This window comes from Cygnus olor, chromosome 1 (assembly GCF_009769625.2).
Source record: "Cygnus olor isolate bCygOlo1 chromosome 1, bCygOlo1.pri.v2, whole genome shotgun sequence".
Classification (NCBI taxonomy): Eukaryota; Metazoa; Chordata; class Aves; order Anseriformes; family Anatidae; genus Cygnus; species Cygnus olor.
In genome coordinates this window covers 1,131,905-1,143,044 of record NC_049169.1, presented here as the reverse complement: position 1 = coordinate 1,143,044, position 11,140 = coordinate 1,131,905, and the positions used below count along the sequence as shown (strand labels likewise).

Genomic DNA, 11,140 nt, shown 5'->3' with positions numbered 1-11,140 from the left:
AGCTTTTTTCTTTTTGGTTTGGTTATTTTTTTTTTGTTTTTATTATTATTTGGTTTCTTTGGGGTTTGACCGAGCGCGGCGGAGACGGCTCGAGCGAGTGCAGGGACAGGGCTGGGAGATGGCCCCGGGCGCGCGGGGCCCCGCGGGCGCGCATGCTGTTCCGTCTGGTGTTGTAGCCATCTCGAGAACAATTAAACACAAAATTCCAAAAAAAAAAAAAAAAGAAAAATAAATTAAAAACCCGCGGCCCCGCCTGGTTCTTGGGTGCACGCGGGGTGGGGAAGACGTCGTGGCTGGAGGGGCACCGAGGGCCTGGAGTGGTGGCGGTGGCCCTCGAGATGCGGTGTCCTTGCAGCGCTGATGTCCCCAGAGCCATTTGCCCCGCTGGCCCTGCTGGTTCTGGGTGTCCTCATCCTGGCCCCATTTTCTCACCGTTTCTCCCCAAACCTGCCCGGGGAGCTGCGGCACCACACTCTTGGTCCCGTGTCTCTGCTGCAGCCTGGTGACAGCTCCCCGGCGGGCAAGCACAGCCCCGTCCCTGCCCCATCGTGGTCCTGTGGTGCTGGATGTCCCCGTCTCCACCAGCCTGGCGGTGACATCAGGCACCATGGTGCCAGCGCGGGGCTGTCCCCATGTCCCCTCACTGGGGCAGGGACCCGGGCGGCAGCGCCCAGGGGCCGGGCTCGGTGCGTGCCGGGGGCTGCGGCAGGCGCTGCTGGCTCTGCCAGAGCTGGTAGAGCTCCTTGAACTGCTCCACCATCCTGTCCTTCAGGTCGGGGTGGGAGATCTGCAGCGGGATGCTGTCGGCCGACCACGACAGCTCCCCCGAGAACATCTCCAGCAGCAGCCGCGCCGCCACCGGCACCACCTGCAAGAGCCCCGCGCGTCAGCCCCGGCCCTACCGCTACCACCACCGGTGTCCCAGGGCGGTGCCGCTCACCCCCTCACCTGCACCGTGATCAGCTTCTTCTCCTTGGGCTTCTGGTCCGGCCACTCCTCACCGAAGCAGAAGAAGATCTCGAAGGGGGGCGGCGTGGTGGTCTGCCCCTTCTGGAACAGGATCAGGCCTGGGGGCCAGGCGCCGCGGTGAGGGGCAGCGCGGGCTTTGCTGGTACTCCTTCTGGGTGGCAGTGCCCGTGCTGGCATTGTCCCCGTGCTGCCCGGTCCCTATGTGCTGCCCAATGTCCCCCACGCTGGCCTAAGTCCCTCGAGGCCATCCAGGCCCCATCTTCCAGCTGGTGTCCCCCATACTAATGTGGTGTCCCCCATACCAACGCGGTGTCTCCATGTCATCATGGTGTCCTTCCACCCCAGCAGGTCCCCATGTGCTGGTTGGTGTCCCCCACACCAACGCAATGTCCCCCACACCAACATGATGTCCCCCACGCCAACGTGATGTCCCCCACACCAACACATTGTCCCCCACACCAAGGTGTCTCCCACACCAACATGATGTCCCCCACACCAACATGATGTCCCCCACACCAAGGTGTCTCCCACACCAACATGATGTCCCCTACACCAACACAATGTCCCCATCCCCATGGCGGGGGACGCAGGAGACGACCCCCAGCCTCTGCCCCCCACCCCTCACCGTTGAGAAACCCCTCGAGGCTGAAGAGCTTGGTCTTCTTCTCCCTCTCGATGGGGTTGGGGCCGGCGCAGTGGGCGGCGCAGGGCCCGCTCCAGAAGACCTTGCACTGGCAGAGGCGGATGGCGTAGATGTCCTGGCCCTGCAGCTCCAGGATGAGCCCGCGGTCGAGCACGTCCAGCAGCTGGTGGGTGTAGAAGCGCTGCTTCTCGTTGGGGATGCCGTCGGCGGCGGGGAAGCGGACCTGCTCCAGCGTCAGCGGCCCGAAGAGCTCCACCTGCTCCTGCGTGGGCTCCAGGCTGCTGTGGAAGAGGCGGCAGCCGTGGGGGTTGCTGATGGTGAGGACGCAGACCTGGCGGCCCCGGTACTGGAACTTGAGCTCCAGGTCGGTCACTGCCGGAGGGACGGGGGCCTGAGCCACGCGCCGGCAGCGCCCCACAGGCACCCCGGGTCCGGCCACCCCATAGCTGTGCCCCCGTTGTCAGACACCATGGTCAACCCCACGCCCATGCTCTCTCACCCCCAACCGCCCCACGGCCACCCCACTCCTTTGGCCACCCACCCCATAGCCACGCTCGGCCACCCCACACCCATGACCAACCAGCCCACGGCCACCCTACAGCCATGCTCCCACCGCCACCCCAACGTCAGCCCCGTGCCCATCCACGCCCAACCACCCCATGGCCACCTTCAGCCACCCCCACGGCCTCATCTGTGTCCCCCTATTGTCATCTGCCAACCCCACGGCCACGTTCAGCCACCTCACACCCATGACCAACCACCCCACAGCCATGTCCAATCACCCCACGGCCACCTTCAGCCACTCCGTGGCCACCTCACACCCATGGCCAATGGCCACAGCCATGCCCAACCATTGCCAACCACCCCATGGCCCCCCCCACATCCATGTTCCCCCACTGTCCTCCATCACTGTCAACCCCCATAGCCACGTTCAACCACCCCATGGCCACCCCACAGCCATGCCCCACCACCCCAATGCCCATTGCCAACCACCCCACAGCCCCCTCATTGTCAACCCCACGCCCACCCCATAGCTACCCCATGGCCACCCCACACCCGTGGCCAATGCCCACCCACCCCACGCCCACCCCCACCCACGGGTGCTCACGTGGCAGCAAGTGGGGGCTGATGAGCAGGTTGGGAACCCCGTGCTCCATGGGCGCCAGGGCGGCCGGGGGGGGTGCGGTGCTGGCGGCGCCGGGGGGCAGCTCGGGGGCCGCCACCGCCCCCCCGGGCAGGAAGGGCCCCACAGGGCAGGTGCTGCCAAAGGGGGGCTCCTCCTTGGGCCAGGAGTAGGGGGGCAGCAGGTCCCCGGCGTGGACGGTGGCGTCTGGGGGGCAGCGGGGTTGGGGGGCGGCCGAGGACGCCCCCACCTCACCACCCCCCCACGGGGCGCCCCCTGCGGCCGGCTCACCATCGATGCTCAGGGACATCAGCTTCTGCAGCTGTGAGGCAGAGAGCATGGGCAGTTATGGGGTGAGGGACCCCCAAGTGTGGGGCAGGGGGGCTGCCCCCCCCGATGCCCCATAGGTACCTGGCTCGCATCCTCCTCCCCGCTGCAGCTGAAGTCGTCCCCGGCCACCGCTTCTGCGAGGGAGAGAGGGGAATGGGGCACTGAGGGCTTGTGGGGTGCTGGGGACTTGTGGGGTGCCAGGTCCTTGTGGGGTGCTGGGGGTCCCATGGGCTGCTGGGGACTTGTGGGGTGCCAGGTCCTTGTAGGGTGCTGGGGTTCCCAAGGGGTGCCAGATCTTTGTGGGGTACTCGGGACTTGTGGGGCATTGGGGGGGGGTCCCATGGGGGTGCCAGGGACTTGTGGGGTGCTGGGGCATTGCAAGGTGCTGGGGCCCCATGGGACCTCTAGGAACTTGTAGGGTGCTGGGGGTCCCATGGGGTGCCAGATCTTTGTGGGGTGCTGGGGACTTGTGGGGTTCCAGGTTCCTGTGGGGTGCTGGGGGTTCCATGGGGTGCCAGATCCTTTTGGGGTGCTGGGGACTTGTAGGGTGCTGGAGACTTGTAGGGTGCTGGGGGTCCCACAGGGTGCCAGATCCTTTTGGGGTGCTGGAGCCTTGTGGGACACTGGGGCCCTGTAGGACCCTGTGGCCCCATGGGGTGCTCAAGACTTGTGGGGCACGGGTGCCCCCCCGGCTGCTGGGTCCACCTCGTGCCCCCTACCTGCACTGTCGGCCTCGCACACCTCATACACCTTGTAGGGCTTGGGGGGTGCGTCCTTGGTGCCGTCGTAGCGCAGGCGGAACTCGCGGCTCTTGTTGAGGGCGCAGCGCAGGTTGGCCTTCCACTTGGCGGGGTCAGGCTCGTCCACCCCCTCCGTGAACTTCCCCGTCTCCATGGCCCACGCCTGGGGACGCGGCGAGGAACAGGGTCAGGGATTTGGGGTCAGAGAAAGGGTCGCTAGGGTTGGGGTCACTAGGGATAGGGTCATTAGGTCAGGGTCACCATGGAAAGGGTCATAAGGGTTAGGGTCACCAGAGTTGGGGTCAGCTGGGATAAGGTCATCAGGGTCACTGGGGAAAGGGTCATTAGGGTCAGGGTCACTAGGCATAGGGCCATTAGGGTCACTATGGATAGGGCCACTAGGGTCAGGGTCACTATGGAAAGGGTCATTAGGGTTAGGGTCACTTGGGATAGGGTCACTAGGGAAAGGGGAGAAGGGTCTCTAGGGATAGGGTTAGGGTATTTAGGTTAAGGTCATTAGTGATAGGGTTAGAGTCATTAGGGCTATGGCCATTAGGGTTAGGATCACAGATAGGCCCATTAGAGCTATGGTCATTAGGATTAGGATCATGGATGGGGACATTAGAGACAGGGTTGGGGTCATTAGGGTTGGGGTCATTAGGATAAGGTCACAGGTGGGATCATTAGGATTAGGGTCATTAGGGTTAGGATCACGGGGGGGCTTATTAGGGGCATGGTCATTAGGATTAGGATCATGGATGGGATCATTAGAGACAGGGTTGGGGTCATTAGGGTTGGGGGTCACTAAGATAGGGTCACAGATGGGCTCATTAGGGTTAGGCTCACGGATTGGGTCTTTAGAATTAGGATCAGGGATGGGCTCGTTAGAGTCAGGGTTGTTAGGGATATGATCACTGATGGTCTCATTAGGGTTAGGACCATGGATGGGCTCATTAGGGTTAGGGTCACAAACGGTCTCATTAGGATCAGGGTCACGGCCAGGCCCGTTCGAGGCGGGGCCGTTGGGGCCGCATTCCACGCGTCGGGCGGCGCGGTCCCACCTTGAAGATGGTGCCGTCGTCCTCCTGCGGCGGGAGGTGGCGCGTGGCGTGGTGCCAGGGGATGCAGAAGAGGCGCTGCCGCTTGTCCACCCACTGCAGCCCCGGGTAGCGCTGGCTCTCCACCTGCGCCAACAGCCACGGCTTCAGGCGGACGCGGCGCGGCGGCGCCGTCATGGCGGGGGGTGGTCGACGGTCACCTGTGGTCACCTCCTGTCACCTCCGGTCACCTGTGGTCAGACGTGGTGACCTGTCACATCCAGACAGGGTCACCTCTGGTCACCCATCACCCGTGGTCACCCATCACCCATGGTCACCCATCACCCACGGTCAGCCGTGGTGACCCATCACACCCAGCCATGGTCACCCATCACCCATGGTGACCCACCACCTGTGGTCAACTGTGGCGACCCATCACACCCGGCCACCTCTGGTCACCCATGGTCGTCTATCATCCATGGCCACCCATCACCTGTAGTCACCTGCCACGTATAACCTATGGTCAACTGTGGTGACCCATCATACCTAGCCACCTCTGGGCACCCATGGTCATCTATCATCCATGGTCAGCGATCACTCATGGTAACCCACCACCTATGGTCAACTGAGGTGACCCATCACACCCAGCCACCTCCCATGGCCACCCATCATCCACGGTCAGTGAGCACCCATGGTCACCCATCACCTATGCTCACCCATCACCCATGGTCAGCCATGGTGGGCCACCACACCCACCCATGACCACCCATCACCCATGGTCAACTGAGTTTACCCAACACACTCAGCCACCTCTGCGCACCCAACGCACCCAGTCGCCCACCACCCGTGGTCACTTAGGGTGACCCAGCACCTATGGCCACCCATCACCTGTGGTCAACTGAGGTGACCCATCATACCCAGCCACCTATGGGCACCCATGGTCATCTATCATCCATGGTCACCTATTGCCCATGGCCACCCATCACCTGTGGTGACCCAACACACCCAGTCATGGCCACCCATCACCCACGACCACCCATCACCTGTGGCCATCTCTGGTGACCCATCACACCCAGCCTCCTCTGGGCACCCATCACCCATGGTCACCCAACACCTATGGTCAAGTGAAGTGACCCATCACACCTGGCCAGCTCTGGGCACCCATCACACCCAGTCGCCCACCACCCGTGGTCACTTAGGGTGACCCAGCACCCACGGCCACCCAACACCTATGGTCAAGTGAGGTGACCCACCACACCTGGCCACCCATGGTCACCCAACACCCATGGTCACCCAACACCCATGGTCGACTGAGGTGGCCCATCACGCCCGGTCACCCGTGGTGGTCACCCATCACCCATGGTCAGTGACCACCCACGGTCACCCACCACCTGCAGCCATCTCTGGTGACCCATCACACCCATCACCCATGGCCACCCACCACCTGTGACCACCTCTGGGTGCCCCCCCACCCCCCCCCCACGGTCACTTAAGGTGCCCCACCACACCTGGCCACCCCCAGTGATGCCCCCCCCACCCATGGGACCACCACCACCACCACCCAGTCGTGCCCCCCCCCCCACCCCCCCCCCCCCCGCCATGACCAAGGAGGAACCGGAGAGGGGGGGACCCGAAAGCAGAACCGCTCCCCCCAAAGGAGAAGTGACACCGGGAAGGGGGGGGGGGGTGACATCGTTGGGGGAGAGGGAGGGGCACAAAGTGACCCCATGGGGGGGGGTGGGGGGGGGGGGCAAGAGGCCACCCCCGCACCGCCCCACCCCCCCCACCCTAGGGTGGTGTCATGCGGGGGGGGGGGGGACTTTTTACCCTCCCCCCATTCCCCCCCCATTGGGGTGCCCGGGGGGGAGGGGGGGAGAGGGGTCGGGGGGGGGGGTCCCAGGTGTGGGGGAGGGGAATTTGGGGGTGGGATTTTTTGGGGGGGGGGTCACAGACTTTGGGGGGGGGAGGCAGCGGTGCGGGGGGGGGGCCCACGCGTGTGCGTATGCACACGCGTGGGCCCCCCCCCCCCGCACCGCTGCCGCCCCCCCCCCCGGGGTTCTCACCCCTCCCCCACACCCCCTCCCTTCCCCCACACCCCCCTCTCCCCCTCCGAATCCCCTCCCCCCTCCTTTAGGACCCCCCCCCCAGCTCTCACCCGCGCCCCCCGGGTCCGGCCGCCGCCGCCGCCGCCTCCTCGCAGCGCTTCCGCACGGCGCGCCTCATTTGCATGTCGTTTGCATCTCATTTGCATGAGCCGCGCCCTCTCCTCTCCCTCCCCCGCCCCTTCGGGGAAGCCCCGCGGTGGGCGTGGCCGGCTCGCTCCCAGACGGGCTGTGATTGGTTGGTTGCTGGTATGGGCGGGGCTTAGGAGTGCTGGCTGCACGGGGTGGGGCCCCCCGGTGTGGCCGCTTTAAGAGGCGCTCCTCCCGCCCCCTCGGAGCGGGGATTGGCTGGCTTTGCCGCCTTCCCTCACGCTATTGGGCAGCGCGGCCGTCAGGCAGCGGGGGCGGCTCCCGCTTCTTCCGGCTGGGGAAGCGGGCGTTGCCTAGCAACGCGGCAACCCAGGCCTGAGGCCTAGGCCCAGGCTCAGATCGATTGTTATTGCTGGCGTTTTAATTCGTGTTTTGTAGTGTTTTGTATTGCCAGCATCGCTACTGCTATTAGCTTATATTATTGTTATTTATATTATACGTTATATTATTTATATTATATATAACATTATTATTTTACATCATTATTGGCATTACCATTATATTATTACCATCATCTTCCTCATTAGTATTGTTATCGTTATATTACCATCATCATCCTCATTATTGTTACCATTACATTATTACCAACCACCTCATTATCCTCATTAGTATCGTTATCGCTGCATTATTGCCCTCGTCCTCGTCATTCCCACTATGTAATAACTGATAGCATTATAGTAATAACTGATACTGTTATCGTTATATTACCACCATCATCCTAATCATTCTCGTTATCGTTACCATATTACCATCATCCTCCTCATTCTCATTAATATCGTTATAATACCATCCTCATCCTCATCATTCTCACTATTATTTTTATCATGATATTACCATCCTCTACCTCACTATCACTATCATTATCATTATTACCATCATCCTCATCCTCCTCATTATCGTTGCCGTTACATTACCACCATCCTCACCCTTATCATTCCCACTATTATCATCTTCATCACCCTCACCATCCCCACTGTTGTTACCGTTCTATTACGTTCACAATATTATCGTTATCATCACGTTATTGCCATCCTCACCCTCATTATCCTCATCATTTTCAATACATCCTTACCACCCTCCTCATCCTCCTCCTCATCATTACCGTTGTATTATCACCACTCTCTCCCCCCACTGTTACTATCATTGCTGTTATATTATTACCACCACCACCCTCCCCCTCCCCACCCTCACCGTTCCTGTTCTATCTCCCCTCTCCCCCTCCATCTCCCTCCCCGCCATCCTTCCCCCTATGTCCCCGCTCCCCTTCCCACCCCAGTGCCCGCTCCCCCCCCGGTGCAGCCCCGGAGGTGTCCAGGAAGCTCTGCGGGCTCACCGCCCTCCTGGTGCCCACCACTTTCCCATCCTCCCGAGTTTCGGGAGCGCCACGTTGATTTAATTTTAATTTCCCGGGGCCTGAGCCACGTCCCGTGTCCCCGTCAGCCATCTGGGCCCCGGCTCGTTACGGCGTGGCGCTGCAGCATGGGCAGTGAGGAGGGACACCCCAGAGCCACAAGATGCATGTTGGAGCGTGGTAGAGGCACAAGGAAGGCCGGCCGTGCCCGCTCGCATCACTGCATTTGCCCACATCCTGCCTAGGAGCACTGCGCGCCCTTCTAACACCACTCCTGGGTCCAGGTCCCGTGGCCGTGCCCCATGGGGCACTCAGTGACAAGAGACGTGGCACTCTCCATGCCACATCGCGGCTCCTGCTGGCCTCCACACACCGACAGCCCGGCCAGGAGTCACCTCCACCGGGGGTCCCAAGGTGCAGAAAACGGGTGGGTGCAGCCCCCTGGGTGTCCCCGTCCCCGTGTGTGGGCGGCTGGGGGCACCCCGCAACACACACAAGGGGATCGGGGCCGGGTATGGCCACGTCTCAGGGCTCTCCCCTCGCCCCCGGGGCCATGAGGGGACGCGGGGGGTGGGCACGTGCCGGGTGCTCTCCCCACCGCCAGGCGCTGCTGGCCCGCGCCGCCCCCGCGCCGAGCGCCCGTGGCTTTTTATGGGCAGAGCGCGGTTGTTTGCAGCTTCCTGGCCTCTAAGATCATCCGCAGCACCCAGGCGGCCGCGCTGACGAGGGGCCACGGAGCGAGGGGCCCGCCGGCACCGCTACCGGCGCGCTGCTGACCTCGGAGACGCTCCCAGGCCCCGTGAGGAGCAGCAGCAGCAGCACGGCCATGGGTAGAAGTGCCGGGGCCAGCGCCCGCAGCGGGCGATTCCACAAGAAAACGCCAAAATCGAGCAGAGTTGGAGTGCCACTGAACTGGAATTAATTTCGGGCCCCCCGCTCGCTGACTGAGCTCGAGGTTCCTGGTTTAAGCAGCCTTAATTAAATCAATCTGCTCTGGGAGCAGGAATTCCCCCTGATTTTTTCTCTCTGGCAGCGCCGGCAGGCGGCCGCGGCAGGGAGGACGGAGTGGCCGGAGGCCAGGAGCCTGTGGCACGCGTGGGCACGGCGGCGGGGGCCTCCCGCTGCGGGACGGGGACTCCCGTCCTCCCCTCGGCCACCGTTTGCGGGCTGCGGGCTCCCCGAGCGCCGGGCGAGCAGCTCAGGAGGAGGAGCGCCCCGGCACCGAGCCCGCTGCGGCCTCCCGAAATAGCTGTTGGCGGCACGGGGGGATTAACGGGGGCATTCCTCGGCCCCTCGGCCTCGCCGCGTGCTGCTCGTTGGTCGCTCTGTGTGCCCGAGGGCACGTCCTTCGCCCCGCAGGCCGGGGCTTGGTTTGTGCTCTCCTGTCGTCCCCTCCTGGCACCGCTCCCCAGGGATGCACAGCACAGGGCACATGGGTGGGATGGGGCCGTGCCCATCTGTCCGGGCCCTCGGTGTCCGTCTGTCTGGGCTCTCGGTGCCTGAAGCGCTGCGTGTGTTGGCGTGGGATGCTGCAGTGTGCCGAGGGAAGGAGGCGTGGGAAGGTGCCCCCACCCCGTGGCCGTCCCCGTCTTCATTTGTGCCTGTGCAGCGGCGTGTCGCCCGGCAAAATCCTCCAGTTCTGGCTACAGATCTGGTCGTGGTGGCGAGATTCCTTTCGCCTGACTTCAGCCTCTCGAAAGGAGGCTCCCACGGAGGGAAACTGAGGCACAGGAGCCGGTCCTTCTCTGTCGGCCTCGCATTCCTCGTTCTCCCAGGCTGCGCCTCGTGGTGGAGCCGCTGCCACCACCGGTCCCGGTGTCACCTTCACCCCACCATGGGTGCAGTGCAGCCGCCACCGAGCCCGAGGCTGGGCCACCCTCTCCCATCAGACTTTTACAACCTCCTGTGTTTTTCTTCTTGTCCGTGTGGGTGAGCGCCGTTTGTCTGTCCTCTCCTCCTGGGCCATGGCTCCCAGGCCTCTGGCTGTCGTCCGCACTGCCATGGGAGCACGCACGCCAGATTGTATTAAATTTATCGTAATCTGGGGTCTTGTTTTAGAGGCTAACCCACCTCGACTGCCACGGGCAATACACAGCACGTGGAGAGCGCCCCAGAAAGCATCACATCCCGTGATCGTGTCTCATGGGGTGGCAACGCCTCGTGTGGGAGCCTCGCGGTCCTCCCGTGGCAGCCTTCGGAGGCCACCAGCTCCCGGCGTCCCGGGGGGCCAGGAACTGCCCTGGATGCCTTCACATTTGTGGATGCAGTGTGCAGAGGGAAGGAGGCATGGGGTGGGCTGGGGCAGGTGCCCCCACCCCATGGCCGTCCCCATCTTCATTTGTGCCTAAGCGGCAGCGTGTTGCCCGGCAAAATCCTCCAGTTCTGGCTACAAATCTGGTCGTGGCAGCGAGTTTCCTTTCACCCGACTTCAGCCTCAAAAGGAAGCTCCCACGGAGGGAAACTGAGGCACGGAGCCCGTCCCTGGCCTCACGCTCCTCGTTCTCCCACAGCGCCGGCGGGGAGCGAGGCCGCCCCGAAGCGGGCGCCCGCGAGGCACCTGCCGCATCGGCCCCGCGCTGACAAAGGGCGCTTTATTTCCAGCGGGACGCGCCGCGGCCGAGCTTCCCAGCTGTCGCACCTCGTCACGGCCCCGCTGCCTCAACCACCGGGGCACCGGCCGTAACCCATGGCCGCG

General features: G+C 63.3%; 1 protein-coding gene across 4 annotated transcripts; it reads right to left on the bottom strand.

The window, feature by feature from the left end:
- Positions 1-377: 377 nt before the first annotated feature.
- IRF5 (interferon regulatory factor 5) lies at positions 378-7,118 on the bottom strand. Of its 4 annotated transcripts, XM_040545264.1 has the most exons (9): positions 5,616-5,700; positions 5,397-5,548; positions 4,867-5,291; positions 3,785-3,968; positions 3,147-3,199; positions 2,721-3,057; positions 1,595-1,984; positions 949-1,067; positions 378-868 (listed from the first exon to the last, which is right to left on the bottom strand). In XM_040545264.1, exons 3-9 carry the CDS (start codon positions 5,038-5,040, stop codon positions 641-643), a joined length of 1,485 nt encoding a protein of 494 aa, XP_040401198.1. In that variant the 5' UTR covers positions 5,041-5,291; positions 5,397-5,548; positions 5,616-5,700; the 3' UTR covers positions 378-640. The 4 variants fall into 4 exon arrangements, with proteins under 4 accessions (XP_040401198.1, XP_040401208.1, XP_040401218.1 ...); XM_040545274.1 differs by lacking the exons at positions 5,397-5,548; positions 5,616-5,700 and adding an exon at positions 6,998-7,118 and having other exon boundaries at positions 4,867-5,083; XM_040545284.1 differs by lacking the exons at positions 5,397-5,548; positions 5,616-5,700 and adding an exon at positions 6,998-7,109 and having other exon boundaries at positions 4,867-5,093.
- Between the last annotated feature and the right edge of the window lie 4,022 nt (positions 7,119-11,140).

Bases quoted from the DNA above. Each gene is read 5' to 3' on its own strand.
- IRF5 (XM_040545274.1), bottom strand. From the start codon at position 5,040: ATGACGGCGCCGCCGCGCCGCGTCCGCCTGAAGCCGTGGCTGTTGGCG. The intron at 3,200-3,784 runs GTAGGGGGCACG...TCTCCCTCGCAG, and splicing joins GTGCGAGGCCGACAGTGCAG to AAGCGGTGGCCGGGGACGAC. The intron at 1,985-2,720 runs GTGAGCACCCGT...TCCCTCCGGCAG, and splicing joins CAGCCCCCACTTGCTGCCAC to TGACCGACCTGGAGCTCAAG.